The sequence below is a fragment of the Silene latifolia genome, chromosome Y, assembly GCF_048544455.1.
Source record: "Silene latifolia isolate original U9 population chromosome Y, ASM4854445v1, whole genome shotgun sequence".
Taxonomy (NCBI): domain Eukaryota; kingdom Viridiplantae; phylum Streptophyta; class Magnoliopsida; order Caryophyllales; family Caryophyllaceae; genus Silene; species Silene latifolia.
The window spans coordinates 357,612,945-357,636,974 of record NC_133538.1 but is presented as its reverse complement, the minus strand read 5'-3'; the positions used below and the strand labels follow the sequence as shown (position 1 = coordinate 357,636,974).

At 36.1% G+C, this 24,030-nt stretch overlaps 1 protein-coding gene across 1 annotated transcript; it reads left to right on the top strand.

The window, feature by feature from the left end:
* The first annotated feature begins 21,700 nt into the window (after positions 1-21,700).
* On the top strand, positions 21,701-22,249 carry LOC141631684 (protein FAR1-RELATED SEQUENCE 5-like). The gene has a single exon (XM_074444322.1). The coding sequence runs from the start codon at positions 21,701-21,703 to the stop codon at positions 22,247-22,249; it is 549 nt and encodes a 182-aa protein (XP_074300423.1).
* The last annotated feature ends 1,781 nt before the right edge of the window (positions 22,250-24,030 follow it).

The window sequence follows — 24,030 nt, the reverse complement described above, 5'->3', positions numbered from 1 at the left end:
GTATATTACAAATGGTGGTTTGAGATAGGATTCTACTAATACAAAGTCAAATGACAAATCTCATTGTCCATGGAGTTTAATGCTCTCAACAACCGATCAAAAGCTTTTTAATAGGCCTCAAATAAGCATAAGTATGACTTGGCCAATTCAAAAAGAGCTAATCTTCCATAAGGGGCTTATTATTGAAATTTCTCCCCTTCTCTTTGGTCTTTTCACCATAGCCTTTTTGGCTCTCCAAATTAGAAAGCTTACAATTCTTGTCATCGGGAGGCTTCCATTCTCTCCCGTCTTCCTCAAATATGGTGATGATGATAACATTTGGATTTATCAATCCTTCAAGAATAGAAGGAGATTTCTCATAGTATTGATGACGAGGTACCTTAGGAATTGGGATTGTGGGTGCCAAGTCTCCACAAGTAAGGTCATTCATAATTTTGTTCTTGAGCTTCTCCACCAAGTACCTTTTATACAACAATTTGACGTTTTGGAGAAGGTCTACCATATCATCTCCAACAATCATAGGTTCCATGGTGGGTGCGAAAAGGTCTTCATGGTCAATAGGAAAGAGGCATTCATCTTCTTCATGGAAGCATACCTCAAACTTCTCAAGGATAGGCTCCTCAAGTGAGGCAATCTCACAACTCTATTCCTCTTCTTCATTACATAAGTCCTTGAAAGACACATATTCCATATAAGCTTCTTCCATAGGCTTGTCATCATCGCTATCTTCATATGAATCATAAATGGGGGCGTCACTCCTCCTCATTAACTCTTTCTCCAACACCTCAACATCCACTTCAAAGGACACACCCTCACACTCACAAAGGCTAAGAGTATTTGGCTTACTCAACCTCATATGTTCCTCATCAAATACCACACTTTCATACTCACAAGATCTCAAGGAGATTGGCTCTTCCCACTTCTCATCAAAGGTAACTCCTTTAAACTCGCATTCATGATCAATGTCTAAGGAATGGTGAGGAGTAGTTAGTTGGGCTTCCTTCATTTGGGCAATTTGAATTGTCAACTCCTCACCATGGTTTACAATGCTTTGAAGAACATTGTCCCTATTTTGGCTATCCTCTAGCACTTGTTTGAAGAAATTTTGTAGATCTCCCATCATTTGGAGAACCATATTTTGAATGTCAAATTCATGCTCATCTTCTTGTACGGGTGGGTGTGAGAGTGATTGTATTGTGGCATTTGGAATTCATTGTAAAGTGGGTATTGGGAGGGTAGTTGTTGTGGATATTGGATATGGGGGTTTTAGTGGGAAAAGATGGGGTAGTAGCTAGGATTTTCATTGTATGAGTTATAAGGTAGGTTTGGGTTGACTTGCTCCTTAAACTCCCCATACCCATAGTCATACTCAAAATATCTACCACATACTCCATATGTCAAGTCTTGAGTCATTGTAGCTAAGACAAGGAAACAACTACAACCAAGGAAACTACACAAAAACGGTAAGAACGACCTTGAGGAACAAGTTCCTCAAGGTTAAAGCACAAGAAACAAATTCCCAAGGAACTAAGGCTCCTCAAGAAGAAGGACAACTAAAACTAGACAAAAGAACGATTCAAATACACAACACCATCCCCGGCAACGTTGCCATTTTGATGAGCGTGTCTGTGTACGCCCTCATACACATTTATACCCAACTATTAGCATAGCAAGCAAATCGGGGTCGATCCACGGGACGAGGGTATTCAAATTGTTCAATCTAATCGTAGTTGTGGTAAGGGTTGTCACAATTTATTTGGGTTTGATGATTCTAAACTAATGGAAGCAATAAAGTAAAACAAGTAATAAAGCAAATGAAGATGTAAACAAATAATAAAGGATACTAGGATGTCATGGGGTCATAAGGGAATCATGGTAAGATAGCATAAATGAGTTATATAGATGCAAGTAATTTATTATTGCTGGAATTAAGTTAGTTCATGTCATATTATTCATAAGAAGATTTGGGTCCCGGAGCCGAGTCATTTGTGACTTTACAACACCTACAAGTCGACTTAATTCTTCCTATTAAACTACATGCATGATAATCCAAATACTAGGGAAACTTACGTCTCGGAGCCGAGTCTGTTAAGATTTTAAAACACATACAAGTCGACTTGGGTTATCCCTATTCAACTCTATGCATGGTCTAATAAGGCTTGAGTTGGTTTATATCTTAAAAGCCTCATTAAAAAGATAAGAGATGGGTAAAAAATGCAAGGTTTGATCGTCTAGCATTTCATCAAACATGACATGTGCATATGTTGAAGAATAATAAGCAAGCATTCATATGAATTCATTAAGAATAAATCAATCCCATGATTAACTCCCCAAATCCCCCACTAATCCTAGTTAAGAGACTACTCACTACTCATCATGATTATTATGCTAGCAATGGTGTCAAACATCACAACACAAGTGAACAAGATGATTAAGCAAGTCAATAAACAAGAGATTAACAAGTAAATAAAAAGGGATTAAGAGTGTTACCAACTTGGAGAGTAAAGATTAATATAAATAAAGAAGAATCCTTGAATAAAGATGAAGACTTGACAGTTAATCTTCAAATAGATACCCATGAGATCCAAATGTAAACAACTTGAATTGAACAAAGGAAATGGAAGAACAATAGAAGAAACCCTTTGATTAATGGCGGAGAGTTGTTAATTCCCCAATACAAACCCAAGAATTCTTCAAGTACCAAGCTAAATCTAAGATTGTATGACAAATTATTGAGGAAAGAGTAATGTGTAATTTGTGGAAAGATTAAAGAGTAATGTATTCTAATCTACTCCTAGTGAAGGCTTAATCTAATCTAAGGAACCTTGCCCTCTTGATTATTACAAATGGAGTATATATAGTGGTACATCATTAGGGTAAGTAAGGGTAGATTAGTAAATAAAATTCTGAATTGTTGAACAGAGCTTTGCAAATCCCGAGGGACATGCGCGGATCATGTAGCAACTCCTAAGAAGATCCCTGCTTCTAAGTATGCAGCACGTTTGGTCCTGTAAAGGAATCCGCTCGTCCTGAGAGTAAAACACGCAGCCTGAGCTTCAACCCGAGCGGGATGAGATTGACCCAAGCGGGTTGAGATGTAACTCGCTCTACTTGAGCTTGACCCGAGCGAGTTGAGCTGTAGTTTCCCTTTTTCTTGCTTTTAAGCCTATGATCCTTCTATATACTCTTTATTCCTACATCCTTGGTCATCATTCTTGCCTCCTCTTCATACTAGTCCATCCAAGATCGTCAACAAGCTTCCGAATATGCACGGGAGACGGGAATTACGCCTCATTATCTCTTTCCCTATAAAACATATAAAATGCACTAGGAAAGCAAAATAGAAAGGATTTGACGGATAAAATGGCTATGAAATGCCGTATTAGTATGCAAAATAGGTTCAATTAGGGGACTAAATGTGCGCAATTAAGAGTCACATCAAGTTTACTGCCCAGGAATACTCGGCCGAGTATGTGGAATACTCGGCCGAGTATGTGGAATACTCGGCCGAGTATACTCAATACTCGACCGAGTATCCGGTCTGACGGGTGTTATTTCCACGGTTTTATTTAGAGATGATTAGAGTTATATAAAACGCGTTAATAAGTTTCTAATCACTTTTTACAAAACCTAAACATTTCAATGACGCTCTAATCCTCCCCAAATCTCTCCCTAGTACGTGATTGTTAGCAAGTTTCTTCATCTTTCATTCTATCGTCGGTATCGGTAAGTCCTTAATTTTCATTAGTTCTTTGATTATCTTTTAGGGTTTGCTTTGATTTATGAATTGGAGGAAAAAGGGTGATACATGTGGTAATTGGAGTTTATGTGATTGTTGATAGGTGAAGAATTCGTAGAGGAGCCTTTCTAGATTGCCTTGCTTATGTCTCTTTGCAGTTATGCTAAAGTAGGGTTTCCCTACTCAGTTCTTGTTTAATTGATTTGAGATTGTGTTGTATTGTGTACGATTGATTCTTTGCTAATCATTGTTGGAGCGTTGGTGTTGGTGTGGTTGTGGTGATGGTTGTTGAGTGGAGTCACTTGCGGGAGTGGCTTCACGCCTTAGTTTCGCCCTCTGTGGAACCCGCCACAGAAAGGAATGTGCACATTAATGAACAGGGTTATCGCTCGTTGATGAGCGGGGCTTAGATGGGGATTATTGGCTGCAGTCCCCCACTGGCGGCGAGGATTACCTGTTGCGATGGGTAATCTGGCAGGGCTACACACCTTGGTATTTAGTCGGTTACTATGTGAGATCGGTAGTTTGGAGGTGGATGATGATCAGCTGGTTGCCTTTTGTTCTTGTCTTACTTTGATTATTCAGTAACTGACCCCGTTGTTGTTTTATAAAATCTGCGGTGATCCATTCGGGGATGGTGAGCAGATTGTGACAGGTGATGAAGTTCTCTAGCTATGGGGCAGTCATGGGGTCTCATCACTCGAGTCTATCTTCTACCGTCAAAAGACTTAGCTTTCATTTCTAGTTGTTAAACTTTCACAGTTGTACTTTAGTTTTTGGTTTTGGAGAACATGTAAACTTTAATCATTTATACTTTAATAATTGTGTTTGGATTGTTAACTTTAATATACGGACCTCGGGCAACCGAGATGGTGACGGTCTCTCATACTAGGGTGGTCCTGGTAAGGCACTTTGGTAAGGCAACTTGGTATGTGAGGGTGCTTCAAAAACCACCTTATCTGCTTCCTTTACAACATCCAGAGCCACAACCTCATTCTGAAATGAGCCGAGACAAGCTGGTTATGTAGGAGGACCTTGTTCTTGCTCATTGACCTTGCCACAACTGATCTCTCACCCTTCTCGAGATTTATCTTTTTGGTCTACGGTCAAAACAGCTGTCGACTCAACCTCCGGAAACTTCGTTTCACTGAAGAGGGCTTGGTTAACAGGCTGGTCTTCTCCATGGACACCGCTAACATCCACAGCCTCACCAGGCGCTGATCCATTCACCGGTGGTTTAGGTTCAAAGGGATGCCCCTATTCTTGCTCTACAGCCTCTGCACAACCAACATGTGGCACCCCCCAGAAGGCCTCTTTAATGTCTACAGTTGTATAAAAAGTCAACTCCATATTTGGCAATTCCTGCGAGTTATTATTCGCTGCTTGAGACGGCTCCATATCCATTCCCTGCACAAACTCATCCTGAGCTCTCTGTGCACTGACCTCTGTCCCTTCACTGTCACCATCAATTTTTGATTTGGGGACCGCATCCCCTTCTAACAAACCTTGCAGCGTGTTATCAATATCAGAAGTCGAAATAAATTTCAACTGAAATGAAGATGAACCATCTTCAGTTGATTGCACTACCACATCCGCATCCACCTTATCCGCTACTTCTGAATCATCTTTCTCAACAACATGTTCAACCACCTCAAGGGGGCCACTAGTAACAGCCACTTACCCTTCACCACTTTTCGGCTCCCCATTTAATGAGGCCTTGATCAAAGCTTCCGAAACTTCAGCCAGGCTATAAGTTGTCTCTAAAATCTAACGATCAGTTAATTGAGAAAATTCGGTTTCGTATCCCCCACATTCCTCTTCCTCTCGTCGATAGGCTTCATTCAGTTCAACGGTGTTATAAAAATCAACGGTCTCTATAATCTATGATACCCCCCCCCCATCACCTGCTTTGTCAACTAAATCAGCATCATCTGCAAGTGATACACCCTCTACAGATGGCGTAAACTCGAATTTTTTATCCTTGTTTTTTTCCCTTGGCTGCCTTTGTTTTTTTCTTGGCCACCATCCCAACATCTGACAATGAAGGAGCTTTATCAATAGATTTCTTCATTTGTGACGCTATATTTTCAACTTCTTCAACATATTCCTTCAGCTTTACAGCTTCGAAAATGGAACAAGACCAGTTGAAGAATTAGCCCCTGTAGTTAAATTCTTGATCATTGGCGTTGCATCCGCATACCATGAATGGAAAGCCATAGCGTTCCTTTGAATCTTCAAGTACAGCTCGTGTACACCCTACACTTTGTAAAAAAAATCTTTTTAAGTCTAGTTACACAACATATAACTGCTCAAATATAAATATTAAAAAAATCTGTACATGAATTAAGCAATTAGAACACAACGCTTACATCTAAAGCCCTAGCTTTCAACTCGTCATCATCTTCAACACCAGGGGGAAGTTCAATCTGAATAAAATTCTTATCGGATGTTGTACGCGACGTTGAAATCAGCAGAGGCGTAGGGCTTGCCAATGGCGTCTTGGCCGCGCCAGCTATGGCCAACATCATATTGCCAGTGTCCTTCTCATCAGAGGGATTATTTTGACAGCGGAGGTACTTTACCTTAGACAATGTTAGTCGATCTAATGGCCCCTTGTCCAGCTCATCCATTAACCTACCCGATAAAGTCTTCAAGTCCCAATGTTGAATAAGTGGGAGGTCATCTGGGCAACTCTTACTGCGGAAATCAAACCGCTGAAAATAAGTGATCATAAGGAATGGGATACAACCAAGCAAATGTGACTGCACACTGCGAGCCTCGGCCGCCGCATTAGCTATACATTCTAAGACGTACGAGCAACAGTTATTCTGCAGAATGGCACTCACATCTTCTACAACATTGAAAAGCTTCATTTCAAGCCCGTTGTTCAAAGTGCGCACAAGGAATGATGAAATGCTAAGCAACACAAACATACGACAAAATTCATCCCCTCCATCTTTAAATGCCTTTGCCTCGATATGTTTGAAGACGTCTCCTAAAGGAATAGAATCAGAATTTGATTTAACTTTGAATTTTTGCCGCCACACATTTTTTATGTGCTTATATTTTTCATATTTAGCACCTGGCATATGTCCAGTAGGTACTATTTCCATCTCTCTCTCTCTCTCACCAACAGGTAACATGAAACAGTCAAAGACATCATACTTCGTAACCATAAACTCCTTCAACTCCGATGCCCTGAACACATAAGAACCATCACTGAAAGCGTCGAGAAATTCAGGAACATGTGAAAGTGGGTAAGTTCTGAGTTTAAGATGAAGCAGCCCCCCAAGCCCAATCCTCTGTACAGCGGCTCGCTGAGCATTGTTAAGCTTACTAATAAGCTTCTAAAGCCTGTTGGGACGACACTTAACGGAAACAGTAGGGGTAACTTGTGGTTGTTCTTCATTTTCGGGTTGTTCTTCATCGGATGCCATCTGAATCAGGTCAAAAATTACAAAAGTTATACAGAATATCTATCACACTTAAACAGTTATAGTCTTATCACACTTACACTCCCAATTTATTCAGATTTACACTTTTAATTTTATCACATTTACACTTCCATAGAGTCATATTTACACTTTCAGTTTCATCACATTTACACATTTACACTTTTACACTTCTCCTATAGTCACATTTACACTTTCAATTTCATTACATTTACACTTGCAATTTACAGTTATAGTCTTATCACACTTATACTTCCAATTTATACAGATTTACACTTTTCATTTGTTCACATTTACACTTCCCCTATAGTCGCATTTACACTTGCAGCTTCATCAAATTTAAACTTCCAATTTATTCAGATTTATATTTTTCATTTGTTCAGATTTACACTTTGGGTTGCATAACATTTACATTTAAAAATTTACAGTTATACTCTTATCAGACTTAAACATACAATTTATTCAGATTTATGCTTTTCATTTTATTACATTTACACTTCCCTTATCGTCACATTTACACTTTGAGTTTCATCACATTTACATTTACAGTCTTAGTTATATCACATTTATACTCCCCATAAACAGACACAATAGTCTTATTAAAGTTTTACACTTCACCTATCATCACATTTACACTTTGGGTTTCATTACATTTACATTTACAGTCTAAGATACATTACATTTACACTCCCAATAAACAGACTCAATTGTCTTATTAAAGTTTTACAATGACACTCACAATTTGTTCACATTTACACTTATAGACTTTCTCATTGACACTCCCCATTTGTTCACATTTACACTTATATCATTAACAATTACACTTTCAGCGAAAACCCTAATTACAGTTACAGTTTATTACATTTTCACTTCCCATTAGTTCAGATTTACACTATCAATTTAATTAGTAATTGTTACTTTCTAAAATAAATATGATACACTTAAAATTAAATTAAAGCATGCTAATGATTTAAGATGTTTATGGATTATCAATAGAATAAAAATGAATTAAATTTAAGCATGCTAATAAAAACATAATTTATGAAATAACAAAATAGAACAATGAAATGATAACAAAGGAATGAAACCTGTATATAACAATTACGACTCAAGGATAATCTACATATTTAAAAAATTAGAACAAAGAAAAGGGTGAAGAATGATAAAAGAATTACCTTCAAAGTGACTGATGAAGGAAATGTGATAAGGAAATATGGTAAAGAAAAAAAATGAGAAATTAGGAAGGTTTGATTGAAATAAAAATAGAGCAGAAATGGATTTGTTGTATTTGGTAAGGAAATGTGGAAAAGAAAGATGAAGAAATATGGAAATCAAAGGGACGATTTTTTAAATTATTAGAGAAGGAGTTGTATAAGAGAGTGGAGGGAAATGGAATAACATGCAAATGACTGATGGACTAAGCAAACATGCAGGTTGCACAGTAAGTCTACCTCCCTAAAGGAGAGAGGTAAATACTCTACACAATATTATAATCTTATAAGTTGCTTTTTGGTGTAATGTTAGCCATCCATACTCACAATCTAAGGGCTCTAAATGAGACTTATGGACTCAATGAATTAAGGTGGATTCATTAGATCTCATTTCTATATATATATATATATATATAAAAGATCTCGTGCGAACTAATTTAAAAAAATACAGATAAAACAAAATAGAGACTACACATATTGAGACTAAGTTACTGACATTTCCGTATTACCCATATTCTTCACCCCTTAACCTTTCCTCTTTCTATCAACTTTCCCCCAACCTTCACCGGTCACCACACCAATGCTCCGACGCCGACTAGGCCCCGGGTGCTCCAGCCACCACATCCCTTCTCCGATGAGTCACTTCCGGACAACTTCGCTAGAGCTTTTAGTTTTTTTTAATTTGTTCTTCGTTTGTTGTAGATCTAGTTTTAGATTTCGAATTTGTCTAAAGAAATGTTGTCTTGTGCATGGTTGTATTTGTCCTCGGTTTCTGAGGTCGGGAAGGGGATAGTGCGCGGTGGATCACCTGAGTTGCTGACAGGCTTAAGTCGTATGCCTTAAATTAACAATTTATATCACTTAAATCCAAATACTAAACAGTAGTAAAGCGGAAATAAGGGTCGAACCCAAGGGAATTAGATTAACAATTTATGCAAATTAGAATGTAGGAAAAGTCGATCTTTAATGTAATTAAAGATCGTAGTAACAAAAGGGGGGGATTTGAGTTGATTTTCTAATAAACTAAGATTAAAAGCTAATGCAAATTAAGTAATAAAACTAATGACTTTTGGTGTATCAAATGATTTAAAAGGGTCTTAGAGCCAAGCATATATCCACACTCAATATCAATTGATCACTGTAAGACGATTTCAATTACTAATATTGATTACTCTATCGTGAATGACAAATTCCAATTCTCCTTAAGAATAGTTAATTAAAACGAATCCCATTCTTAATCAACCCTAATTGTTAAACAACATTAACAATCCAGTTCAAGATTTAATTCAATAGCAGCAATATAAAATAGAGAACTCGATAGAGAATAAATAATGCATACAATCCAGTTGCACTTTAGATATTTATGTGAATCGCTTCTAAGTACTAATATCAACGTATCCCGTTCAATATTAATTTCTAGTTGTTACTAGCGTAGAGTTAATCAATAAATCCTATTCAATTAACAATACTAACATTAGAATGACGAAATCATTCACTAGTTGTACACCTAGCAATAATCAATCAACATTCATGAAATTAATAACTAAGCAATTCACAATAATCAAGACAAGATATTAAAACATTCAAACTCACAATCGTATTAAGAGCGCTTCAATTGCTTGAATCCAAGAAGAAAGATTAGTTACACATCGTCTGCTAAAAACAATAATAGGGTTTTCTCTTCTCAAAGTTGTATCCGTTTTTCTAAAGATGCCCTCACAAATTATATAGTAACAAGGTAAATAATTAAAGTAGGAAATAAAGTACTAAAAAAAATAATAATAATAATAAAATTTATCGGAACAAACCGAGTCAAATAAGGAAACAAAACACGAGTCTTTAATGTAACGCAAAGCTGGACGCTGAAACAGAAACCACGCGCACAGGTCGCGCCTCGGTCGCGCATAGGTCGCGCCTTTGTCGAATACACATCGCGCACAGGTCACGCATGGCTGCTGCTACGTCTCTGATATCTCCATAGGTATACGGGCCTATCTCTCCTCGAACTTGGACTCCATTTTAAACTTGTAAAACCGGCCCAATAGCTAATCAATGCTCACTAATTAATAACCTGCAATTAAACTCCATAACACTACTTCAAACCGTCAAAACCATACTAATTCGCTCCAAATAACTACGACTAAATGAGTCGTATGAAATTCCCCATGCTTGAACTTTTACTCGTCCTCAATGTAAAACCAAAGAACACAATGAAAAAGCATACCAACACCAGCTCAAACCCAGCACATGGTAGAAAAATGACAGACAACAAGAATGCTCACTTCCCTCTCACGCCCTCCAAAACACCCTCAAAAGTGTAATCATTTCCACCGCCTAGCAAAGAGTAACAAACCCACATCCTCAAAAGACAAAGGAGCAAAGTAACAATAATTAGTGACGGTAGTCACCACAATACAACAATAGAAAACAATGCTACGCCCCTTATCGCTCCATCCTAACCAAAAATTCTCATGGCTCACAACAAAAACCAACTAGCCATGTGTATAATCCTAGACACCTCTACTCCACTCACTAGCACAAAACCGACAACCACATAAAGAAAGTGCAAACAACAACAATGAAGCATAGCAATTCTTCTCACCTTAGCCACTAGTCCTACCCAACCGACCTTCTTTAGCACCCTTCTTATGACGCCACACCAAAAACAGGACACAAAAATTAGTGTGAAATGGATTTTTTTTTCCTAAATCTCTCATTTTCCCTAGAGCTCCCGCCCTTGCGAGTTTCACTCTAGCTTTTCATTTTTTTCAATCTCACCTCTACTCTAGGTGGCACGCAACTCGATTCTTCATTTTGCCCAGAGCGCCCTTTCGGGTTTTCACTCTATCCTCGGCCACATCCCAATATTGCCTAGGCGCTCTTTCGAGTTTTCACCTATCCGGGATTCATTCTTTTTCTTTCATTTTTCTTTTTCACCTTTTTTTTCATTTTTCAATTTTTTTTTTAATAGAAATAACAGAAATAAAGCACACGACACAAGTACAATGAATTACAATCGGAATGATTCTCCTCCCCACACTTGAATTAAATATTGTCCTCAATGTTGTATAGGACACAATAAAAAGGAAAGGAGAAAACACACCTTATTAAAGAAAGCGCCAACGATGACATAAACTGTGAAGCATACCTCAACACCGCATGAAATAGAGCAATCCACGCACCACACCTTCTCCCCACACTTGGCCATTAGCATCCACCACAAAGCACAAGAACAACATGGCCAAGAAACAAGAGTAATCAAAGAACACTAACGCCCCATATTACTCCAAACAGACCAACCAAAGTTGTGAAGAACTCGAAACTCGCCGAAATAGATACAACAAACCCAATTCAGTCCTTAAAATCGCTTCAACTCAGGTATCAATTCTTGAGTTCATAAATGAAAGGTATGAAATCCCACTTTTTTTTTCCGAATTTCAGCAGTATAGGGACGGAATTTCAGCAAGGAAGGATCGAACTTTCACGAATTGGGGAAGAATTTGTTGGGTTTGTTTCAATTCCAGAATTAGGGTTAGATAACCCCCAAATTTCCGCACAAATTGTAGCAATAATGGGACGAATTTGTGTTGATGTAACAATGAATGAACATGAATTTGGGAAGAACTTGACGGATTTTTTCGAAATTCCAGAAATTAGGGTTATAAACACTAAATTTTCGAACAAACTTCCGTAATATGGGCTCGAATTTATGATAAAAAAGGGACGAATTAAATCAATTGCTATTGTGAGGAATTTTTCGTGATAATTGAGCAGCAATTTGAAGGAGAAATTTGGGAATCGGGGGAAAGAAGTTGTGTTTGTATGATTTGATTTTAGGAAATTCTGAGGAAAAGAAAAGAGAGTATCGAAGGAAGGGGGTTTCATACCTGAGTACGACGAGCGACATTAAGGTGAACGTAAGTTGAACCTCGAATGAATGGCAGTCGCGCTTTGAACGCGCATCTGGTGACCCTTGAACGCGCAATTGAGGCTGCCTCATTGTCAATTGAGCTGCATACGCGTGTTATTAATGCGACAGAGACTTGATACCTACGCGCAATTCGAGATGGTTTACTTATTGACCTTCCGTTTTCTCGACTCTTTTCCTCCGCCTTGAAATTTCATTCTCCGTTCCTAGTACATATAACATACCGTCAAAATAAAATTAATTAAAACGAGTAACGAAATTGCATTTTAATTAAAGTGTGTAACGAAAATAAAGACACTAAAATTTCTAATTCTTAATTAAAGCAAAATAAATTTATAACTATAACTATGACCAAAATTAAAAGAATTACAAAAGAAAAGGATACAAAATCCGGGTTGCCTCCCGTGAGCGCTTTTGTTTAACGTCGTTGGCTTGACATCTCCGGAATGGTAACCACCTGACTGAAGATAGAAAGAAGTAAACTACCTTAACTTACCAACAGGGTTGCAAGAGGAAGAATGATGACGAGATTTTATATGGATAGTTTGCAAACCTTTCCTGGTGCCCTTCCGGCGAATTAACTTATCAAACCAAGCCTCATTTTTACCTCTAAATGCCTCTGCATCGTCCCGACAATCCCATAAGATAACACACCTTTGTTTCTTATGTGGGGATCCCTGCAAAACATAAGACACATTGCTCGGAATAGGAGATTTCCGGCACTTTGGTAACACGTGGTTAGTAGAAGTGTCTCTGGCACACAATGAATGAATTGTCGGAGAACGATAAGATGGTTTATTAATATCAAATTTAACAACCGTCCCATTAAATTCCATGGTAAGAGAACCTTTAGGGACATCTATCTTAGTCCCCGCGCTCCTTAAGAATGGTCTCCCTAATAAGATTGTTATAGCACCTGCCTCATTTTTAATATCCAGAACATAAAAGTCAGCCGGAAAGGCCAACTTATTAACCCCTACCATGACATTCTCCACAATCCCCTCAGGATAGACACTAGACCTATCAGCCAACTGAACTAAAACACTAGTGTCTTTTAAAGGTCCAAGTTTCAGAGTCTCATAAATAGCAAAAGGGATGACATTAATAGACGCCCCTAAATCTAACATGGCCTTCTCAAACCTAAGGTCTCCTATAGTACAAGGGATAACAAACATACCAGGGTCACCACATTTAGGGGGTAATTTCTTTTGAAATAGAGCAGAAACATATTCACTAATAATCTCCCCCTTAGAACCCTTACCCTTTACTTTCTTCATCCCTTTCAATTTGTTATTCCTCTTAATAGTGCATAATTCTTTTAAAAACTTAGCATATTTAGGAACACTCTTTAAAAGATTCAGAAGAGGGATATTTACCTCGCACTTTTGAAATACCTCATAAATGTCCTTGTCGTGCTCAAAGTGATGAGTCCTCTTAAGTGCATCAGGAAAGGGTACCTCCTTTTTATGTCTTAAATGGCCTCACAAAAAGATGTCACTTTGAAAACATTACGGAATAATCCCCCGTAAACCGTCCCAATCATTTGTTTACCTTTCTATTCATTGTGAGATATATTTTAATCAAAGGTAAATAATGATACGCAGTAACGATAATTCTCCAGTTTTTCTAACAATTTCAGTTTGGCCGTGATGTTCTTTTCTCTGTACAAATTATATTAGGAGTAGATTGTTGGAATTTGCTTTGAAAATTTTGAATTACAGTTTCTCCAATACTAACTACCCCATAAAGCGTGAAATTTTTGTGGTATACATGAGCTTCTGAATTCTGCCATAATTTCGCAAACCAAATTTCAAATGTTGCGTCTTCTTCTATGGGCTATAGCTTTGGTTTTGACATTAAATGCATAAATACTCGAGCTTGAAGGAGAAGTCAATCGGAACTGATTAATACATGAGCTGGATTAGCAAGCTTGATTGCATTGACTAATTTGGTGATGTTCATATGCCTGAGTAGAGAGGTTAGAACTTAGAACAAAGTTGAAAATTTAGTAGCAGTAAAGTTGTCCTAAATTTAGGATACTTGTATCCCTCGTTTGATCTTATTGTTGCTAGATACAAACCTTTAGCATGCTAGATACACTCGTTTAAGTTGCTAGATACGTTTCTCTAGCTAGCAAGATACACTCTTTTAAATTTCTAGATACACTCCTTTAAATTGCTAGATACATATCTCTAGCTACCTAGATACACTCATTCAAGTTGCTAGATACATACCTCTACTTAAAGATACTCGTTTCCCTCATTTGATCTCATTCCCCCTCGTAAGGGGTTCACTTTATCTTTTCTAGGTTTAGTTTTTGTTTGCACCCCCGTTCCAATAATAAGGGATAAGGTTGAGGGTTGGATTCAGCAGCTCCGCGTAGTGGGTCACCTAATCTACTCGTCCCCATATTTGATCACATTAAGTTGCTAGATACAAACCTTTAGCATGGTAGATAATAGATACACTTGGTTAAGTTGCTAGATACATTTCTCTATCTAGCTGGATATATTCCTTTGAGTTGATAGATACATACCTCTACCAAGCTAGATATACTCCTTTATGTGTTTAAATATAGACATCTATCTTGCTAGATACATTCCTTTAAGTTGTCCGATACATACTTCTATCTAGCTAGATACACTTCTTTAAATTTTAAATACAAACATCTAGCTTACTAAATACATTCCCTTAAATTGTTAGATACATACCTTTACCTACCTAGCTAGCTAAATTGTACAATGCTACTTTAAAAAATATACACAAAAAGTTAATTTCATGAAATTGCCATACCTAGGCCAAAAAATTGCCTTAAAATAGACCTTAAGTGACAGGTGCAACATCATGAATCAAGTATTGGCAGATACATGTTTAAGGTTCCAGAATCCGTGGACATTGTTAAGCCGTCAAATGATATGCATTTGGTCATGCAACTACACTAAATCAATGAGTTATAACACCACAACAATCACACCTTTTAAGCGAAAAGGCTACGGTTACACTCAGTGTATAGAATTGAGATAGAATCTTTTTCAACTTTTATTTTGGGAGTCAATTCAATTTAAAATTTGAACTTTTAAAATTTATTATGAAATTTTTTTAAAATTTTGGTAAATATTATTTTTATTTACTAATTATTTCCTTCCTTTTTTTTTCATTATCTCATGTTCATTAGTAACAGTAGAACAAAATATGTACTTCGTATTATCGTCCATGTTTCATGGAAAGGTTTATTCCGTGCTTGCCGTGACACCTCTGGCCACCGTCGTCATGTTTCATGGAAAGGTTTATTCTGTACAACGCTACAACCATTACCGTGAAGATCTCCGTGCTTGCCGTGACACCTCTTTGCCGTCAACATCTCCGGCGCCGGCTACCTATGATGCCGAAGACCCTAGCCTGGACACAGTGATCACGTCGCCCTCCGGTCAGCCGCCAAGAACCCTGCCAAATCGGCGGTTTTGTCACCACGAAACAGCCTCCAAGAACCCAACCCCTAATTAAAATCTAAAGAAATTGAAATAAGGAGTAATTTGATCGAGAATCAGATTAAATATGAAGAAACTGGAATAAAACATTGAGATTAAGAAATCGAACAATTTAATTGAGTTAAGAAAGTTGTGTTTTGGTTATTGAGTAATTAGGTTTACAAATTTAAGAAATCGAAATCGAGCGGAGATGGTCGATAAGCCATTGGCAGGGTTGACTCTTTCATTTTGGTCCTTGTTCGTGAGCAAGGTTAAGGCCTAAGGGTATTAAATGGAACAAATTTGGTAAAATGTAATATACTTAGTCGGTAAAATTCGTATTACGAAAATAAAGTACGATTATTAATTTTATGTTATTATTCAAAAATTAGCGTTATTAAGAAAATACTAGAAATATACTCCGTAATGTCATTGATGAAAAACTTACAATATTAATCTAATCAACAAATATTTGTGCTCCAAATCGTATCATACAAATCTCCGTGCTCCAAGTTTTAAGTCATTAATCGAATCATACAAGTATTGCGTAATTATTAGTAAAAAGTTGACATTAGTAGAGACTAGAGAAGAAATAATGTTACAAACCGAAATTTACAATTAATTACGTTATTAATTAAAAATTGACGTTAGCAAAACATTGACATTGTTGATCGAATCATATGGACATTCTTGCTCCAAATCGAATCATAAAAATTATTGTGCTTTAATACAATTCTTACGTTATTATTAGTAAAAAATGACTTTAATAAAGATAAAATAATGTTACTAATTGAATTATACAAATATAATCTTATTAATTAAAAATTGACGCTAGTAAAACATACAATGAGATGATTAATCGAACCATACGAGCATTTGTGATCTAGTTCATATGATTTTCATGTTAGTTTTTAACTTTTAGATTAAAATTTCGCGCGTTCAAAATTTATTATAGAGTTTTAGAGGTTATCGGTTTCGAAGGCTTAGGATTCCGGGTTTTTAAGGTTTAGGGTTTTGTGGTGTAGGGATTTATAAAGTTTTAGGGTTTAGGTTTAATATGGTTTACGCAAAATAAGGCATAACGTAATTATGATAGGAAAATGAATGTAATGACAAATGCGAACGATTAAAATGATCGCTTTATGTTATTCTAAAAGGGATAGTGTTTTAGTTTGAACGTAATTGTAATAAAACTAGTTTAGATCCCGTGCAATATATGCACAGTATTTATAGAATATTACTTTTTGATGCACTCCGTATTATTTATGGATTTATAAAATGATCACTATATGAAATTTAATCCTAAATGGGATCAATATAACGTGTTAATAATAAAATTATCATTTTCTGGGGTACAAAGATAATGTGCTTGATTTAACGTTACAATATAAATGTAATCATTTTATGTGATTTAATGATAAACGTGATAGATTTAACGGGAACAATAACAGAATGATCACTTTATGAAAGTTTATATTAAATGGATCGATTGAGCGTAATTGTATTATGAGATTAAAAGAGAAATGCAAGCATTTAATTTCATTATAATAGAATGATCGGGTATGTGGGAATTAAGAGTTATCGTGCTTCTATGAATCTATATTCGAATAATCATTTCAACGTTACTAAAATTTACGTAATTGTCTCGGTTTGGACTCGTTCTTGTACCGTGTCATCCGATTGAGTCCTCAAATTAATTTCTTCCAATGAAAGTTCATCTTGTTCAACGAATTCATCATGACACTCTTGATTTAAATCGAAAAGGTTGTGATTAGAAGTTGACATTGATGAAGGTTAAGGTAGATACGGTATAATTTTGATTTTTTATGATACCATATAAATTTTAGGTTTTTGATTTTTTTTAATAATTAGTACGCAATTTATTTTCGCAGTACGAATTTTACTCATTACAGTACATTTTACGTAGTTCTTTTCATTACATACCCTTGAACTAAAAACAGAAACCAAACCTAATTCTCTCCCAAGGCAACCACGCACCCTCCCAAATCTATCAAATATTTGATTATGCAACCTAAATTGATGGGAGAAGATGTATATAATTCATAAATTACAATTTATCAATCAAATTAGTTGTTTAATATTCCTTTTTTTAAAAATTTGGTTGTTCCATTAAGGTAGATTAATTAGAATTTTGGCTTGGTTGTTCGATCGTGGTCAGAGGGTAACACGAGTAGTGACGGCGGCACGGTGGGCCTGGAGAGGAAGTCGACATAAGCTTGGTGGTCGCGGTTGGTGCAGATTGTTGGTAATGGTGTCGTGGAGGGTGGTGTTGGACCTGTTAGTAGGTATAGCGGGATGGTGGCTAGTGTTGGTGGGTAGCGAGATGGTGGCTGACGGTGGTGATGGTGTTGTGCGGTGGCCGTTGGTGGACTGTGGAGGATGGACGACGACTAGCGAGGCGCAGTACATGCGGAGACAAGAACAACTTTTTGTTTTCGTATTGTACATAGTAATTGATTGGATTTATTTTTTTCCCCAAATGTATAATGTACATTTATGATTTATGAATGCAGTAGACGTGTTTGTAAAAAACTAAAAATAATCGAGTAATGAAGTACATCAACGTATTACATAATTATTTGTGTTTTGTAAATAATTTAGCAATGTAGTATATGATTAACTTATAATTCAAATTTTGTTTATTAACCATAGGGTGGGTGAAATTAGAGAGAATATATTAGAGAGAAGTTAGAGAGGGAAAGTGGGAGGAAAAATGAGAGTGGCATAATTGTCAATAGTGTACTATAATGAGTAAAATGTGTACTGCGAAAATCAACACCCTAATTAGTAACTGTATGATTCAAAGTTTAGGGTAGAAATTTTAAAAGATATTATTGATAAATATTTTGTTAAGATATCATATTATATTTAATCATAATAAATGTATTTATTATTTATGTTACCAAAATTAATAAAGCTTTTAAAAATTTTCGTTCCCTCCCTCTTTTTCATCTTCCCCTCTAAACATGAAAATTTTTCCCACCAAAATTCTACACAATTCCCTCCATAACTATTAATATATTCCTCCACATTTTAGTTTTTAATTGGTGGTGTATAGAAGATTCTATACACCGAGTGTAACCGTAGCATCTTCCCCTTTTAAGTAGTAAATTATGCAGAGGAGAAAATCATAAATTATCCATACGAGAAAATTATTCGCAATTAATTTTCATTATTACATCCATTAACAAATACAAATATGAGAATAACGGAGTAAACTATACATAGAATTGATGTTTTCGGCTCAAAACCATACACACCGACAACAACAACAACCACTGTCCGCCGTCGGTGACGGAATTCTTACATTCAGTTGATGTTTCTGGCCTAAAATATCTCGATGAAGCACCAAATACTATTACTTTTTTAAAATGTTACTTCTATTTAGTAGATCTGGAATCATAAAATCAATTTTTTAATAATTTTACCACCAGAAATCAAATGGCGATGAGCTATCGACGTCGTTGAGGTGCAGGAAGTGGTGCCAAATTAAGGGCGTTTCAAGTGGTGGTAACGTGGTTATTGGCACTCGACGGGGATGTGGTGGGGTGATGTGAGGTGAGGTCTCCGACGTTTCCCATGGTGGCTTCTGAGTGGATGAAGGTGGTGGTTGGTAGTAGGTCTGGCAGGGATGATAGGTCGGTGAGTTGTTGATGGTAGTTTGATATAATTTGAGGAGAGAGGTGAGATTATATTGTGGCCTTGTTTATTATTTAGTGTATTGACGGATGTAGAGATGAGTTCGTAGGTTCGCACGGGATCCTGACCCTATATATATATATATATATATATATATATATATATATATATAGGGTCGGGGTCACGTACGAACTAACGTTCATTACGAACCGTACGAACTAACCCCCCCCCTATAAAACAAGCGAAATTCTTATCAGATCTTCAGACACCATTAATGCGATAAAAACACGCGCATCTTTATTTCTTCGTTTCTCTTTCCGACACCATTGCTGCGCATTAATCAAACTCCATTATTGCAGCTCGGAATACAATCAAGGTAAGTTTTAATTCAGATTTCAAAACAAATCCAACTTGAAAACTTAGGGTTTGCTTAACAATTTTAACTTGAAACAATTAGATTTTGCTTATTTTTTATTTAAGATGGTATTTTGTCGTTTTGATTGTAGATTTGTTGGTTCATAACTTGATTAACATTATTGTGATCGAAAAATTAGAGTTTCTTTGTTGATAAAACCATCTGATTTTGTTAATAATCTAACAAGAACGGTTTTTTATTTTAGATGGTAATAATTGAAGAAGAAGATTTGGTAATGGCAGAAGTTATAGGTAACTACTGCTGCATGTTCTTTGTATCCAGCAAGTTAAAGATGTGTATGTATGTAGATGTATGAATGTGTCTTCAAAACTTATTTTTTACATTTAATTGGAAGGGGGGAAGAGGATTAATATATTGTGATACATTATTTTATTTTTGCTGCTAATTGAGACCCAAAATAAGTTGCTTTTAAAATTTATGTGTATCTAGGTAGTTGAGGATGTATTTTTGTCAATATGAAAAAATGTATGATTGTGAATTTGGAGGGAGTATTACTTTAATGACAACGCCGTGTTTGCAACATCTGTCAAAATGTATTCTGAGTTTCCGTATTCATCGACTTAGATGTTAAGGCCTTGTTTTGATTTTAATTTCTGTTTGGAACATCTGTCATAGTTGATTCCAGGATTCTGGGATTCTGTTTGTAAGCAATGACTATCAATAATGGTCTAAAAAGTGTATATAGCCACCTGAAGGTGTGTTTCTAGAAGCATTTAAAACTGTATCTAGCTACCCTTTAGACACCGTAGAGGGAATGGGATGAAAATGGGGAAATAAACAAAGGTAACAAAGTGTATCTAGCTTGACAAATGAGTGTATATAACTAGGTAAAGGATTGTATGTAACTTGAGAAAATAAATTCTGGGTTTCACTACCTAGGATTTTCGGATTATGTTCGATTCCGGAATTCTGTTTGATTCCTATCTTCTTGCTTATAATGTAAACTGAGTTCTTTCCATTAGCTCAGATATTGATTTTCTGTGCAGACATTGTAGAAGTTACTAATGTGCAAGCGTCTTTAAGTAATTCACAAGGAAATTAGTTACTTGTCACTAATGCACCGAATGAACTTCCTTCCAACAATGTACCAGGTATTAAATTGTAACTTTTAATTAATTATTGTATTGTTTAAGAAGCTTGTGTAGTTTGTAACGGATAAAATTACAATCATTTTCTTTTGTTTTTTTTGTTGTTGTAGCCACCCCCGAAGTTGATTTCGATAATCAAATACTGGGATTGCCGAGATGCTCAGCAGAATTAAAACCAGCATTGTGGTTGAAATTTGCAACTTTGGAAGAAGGCATACATTTTTACGAGGAATATGCCAAGGTTTGTGGGTTTCGTACTAGGTTAGACTCAACAAAATTAGTTGATGGGATTGTTACACACAAGTGGTGCGTGTGTAATAAACAAGGCAAAAGTAATCACAAGGGTACAAAAAGGAAAAGGACCCTTACATGAATTGGTTGTCAGGCTAAAGTTAGTTTTAGAAGAATTCAGACGGGTGAATATAAGATTTATGATTTTGTTGAGGTTCACTCACATGCTATGAATACGCCAACAACTATGATACATCTGAAACCATGTAGGGATTTAAACTTGGTTCACAAAAAACTGATAATGGATAATGCCCATGTAAACCATGGTCCTGTGCAAACATTTAGGATGTTCAAACAGTATGTGAAGGGATACAAAAATGTGGGTGCTTCTTTACAAGATTTCAAAAATTTTTCAAGGGATGTTAAGAAATAATCAAAGAATATGATGCCTAGATGTTAGTAGAGAACTTCATGCAAAAAAAAAGGCTATGTCTCCATCTTTCTATTTTGACTTTGATGTGGATGATCAAAGCAGAATAACTAAGCTTTTCTGGGCAGATCCAATATCAATTAAAAATTATGCCCTTTTTGGTGATGTTGTTTCTATTGATGCCACTTATAACTTCAACCAATATAAAATGGTGTTTGTCCCTTTCACGGGTGTTGATAACCATAAAGGTTGTGTTACTTTTGCAGCGGGTTTGATACGAAACAAAAATGCAGAATCATTTTGGTGGTTGTTTCAAAATTTTGTAACGGCTATGGGTGATCGCTATCCTATTACTATAATAACTGATCAATGTAGAGGCATCAAAAAAGCTGTTAAAGGTGTGTTTGGTGACAAAACACGCCACCGACTGTGTATGTGGCATATAATGAAGAAGTTACCTGACAAAGTTGGTCCATCGATTTGCCAAGACACGACTTTTTTGAAGGAAATAAACTCAGTTGTTTGGGATGTAGAAATCACTCCAGAAGATTTTGAATCGAAATGGAATTCGATAATTTCCTCATATGAGCTTTGTGATAACAAGTGATTGAAGAAAATGTTTAAGCACCGTGCTCTTTGGATTCATGCTTACATTAGAGACACATATTTGGGCGGGATTTTGCGCACAACATCAAGGTCAGAGTCTGAAAATAGCTTCTTTGGAAACTTCACCAATCCACATGTCACACTTGTCGAGTTTTGGATGCGTTTCTAAACAGCAATGGATGCTCAGAGATGGAAATATTCTAAGGTAATGGCTCATGATAAGAACTGTTATCCAAAATTGACAACCCGTCTCCTTTTAGAAAAGCAAGCTTCTGAATTTTACACGATCGTTATATTTTATATTATCCAAGTATAAGTCCAAGTAGCATGTTATACTTGTGGCCATTTATCATCACCAAACGCAACTGGTGAGAATGATAATATTTCAATTATTGATCGTGAGAAAGAGAAGGAATACAAAGTTGGTTTAAGTGATAATAAGTTTTCTTGTTCTTGTAAGATGTTTGAAAGAATTGGGATACTCTGTAGGCATATTTTATGGGTGTTGAAAGATAGGGGATTTGATCATATACCTAAAGAGTATTTAGCACTTAGATAGAGCAAATCTGCAACCTCCCACCCTCTTTCTAATGTTGTTGGAAAATTTGTCCTAGCTTATTGTGTGTCAATCGAAAGTCGCCAAAACAATTTAAGTGAATTATGGTCGGAGGTATTTAATGCAATCTTACTTGTTGAGGATAATGAGGAACATTCTGATGCGCTATTTCAATTGCTCCGGAGTTTCAACGGAAAGTTGATTATTTCAGTTAAGTCGGAAAAGTCAAAAGATAAGAAAGCTGAGATTGAGATGTTTCTTGGGTCAAAAATTGCAACTGAAGTTACTGTTCTACCACCAGAGAAGTGCAAGAATAAGGGATCGGGAAAGAGGATAACTGTTGGAATAAGTGTCCTCCGAGAATAATGCGATCACAAGTGTCGATCATAATGATCACATGTTTAAATCTCATTTTTAAGAATACATGTGGGATGTAATATTTTACAGTCAACTGGTCCACACATATCGGTAATGATTGGCTGACTAGAGTTTGACATTACTGTCGTGCGACGGTGGTGATCAGTTGATCCCCTTAGGTTATACCTATAGGGAAATACTCTCAATTGATTATTTAATTAATCGTATGCTGATACGGGTTAATTAAATTCCTTAAAATTAACGAGTGATTTTGTGAGTAAAATTACGTCTCTTATTGTAATTTGATTAAATAAGATTCGGTCTAAGTAATCGAATTGTTTTATTACTTAGATTAATTTATTGTTTATGAAACAATTAAAAATAGAATGAATAATTTATTATTACCACATGTAGATGTGATTTATAATCATATGACCCATTTTGGTACAAGTAATTTTTAATTACTAGTTATTTTTGTATGTGACATATTTTATTAATATGATGATTTTAATTATGTTAAAATGCATTATAATGTAACATGTCATGTAACATGTCACATATGTCACAATTGACAAATAACAAAAATAAAATGGACCACCATTTTACATGGTAGCCGAAATTAGGAGGGGTATTAAAGGTTTGTGTTGTTTAATTTATATATTATTCAACAAACACAATGATACCCCTAGGGTTGCATGCCTAGCCTCTTGTGAAGAGCAAAAATGAAAAGCATTGGGCATACTACCCAAGGCCATCATTTTTTCGGCCACCCATAAGAAAAGGAAAGAGTTTTCTCTTCTTTGATTATTATTCATTCTAGTCTAAAAATTTTTTGTTCTCTCTAGTTTTTGAGAAGAAGCTTAAGTGCA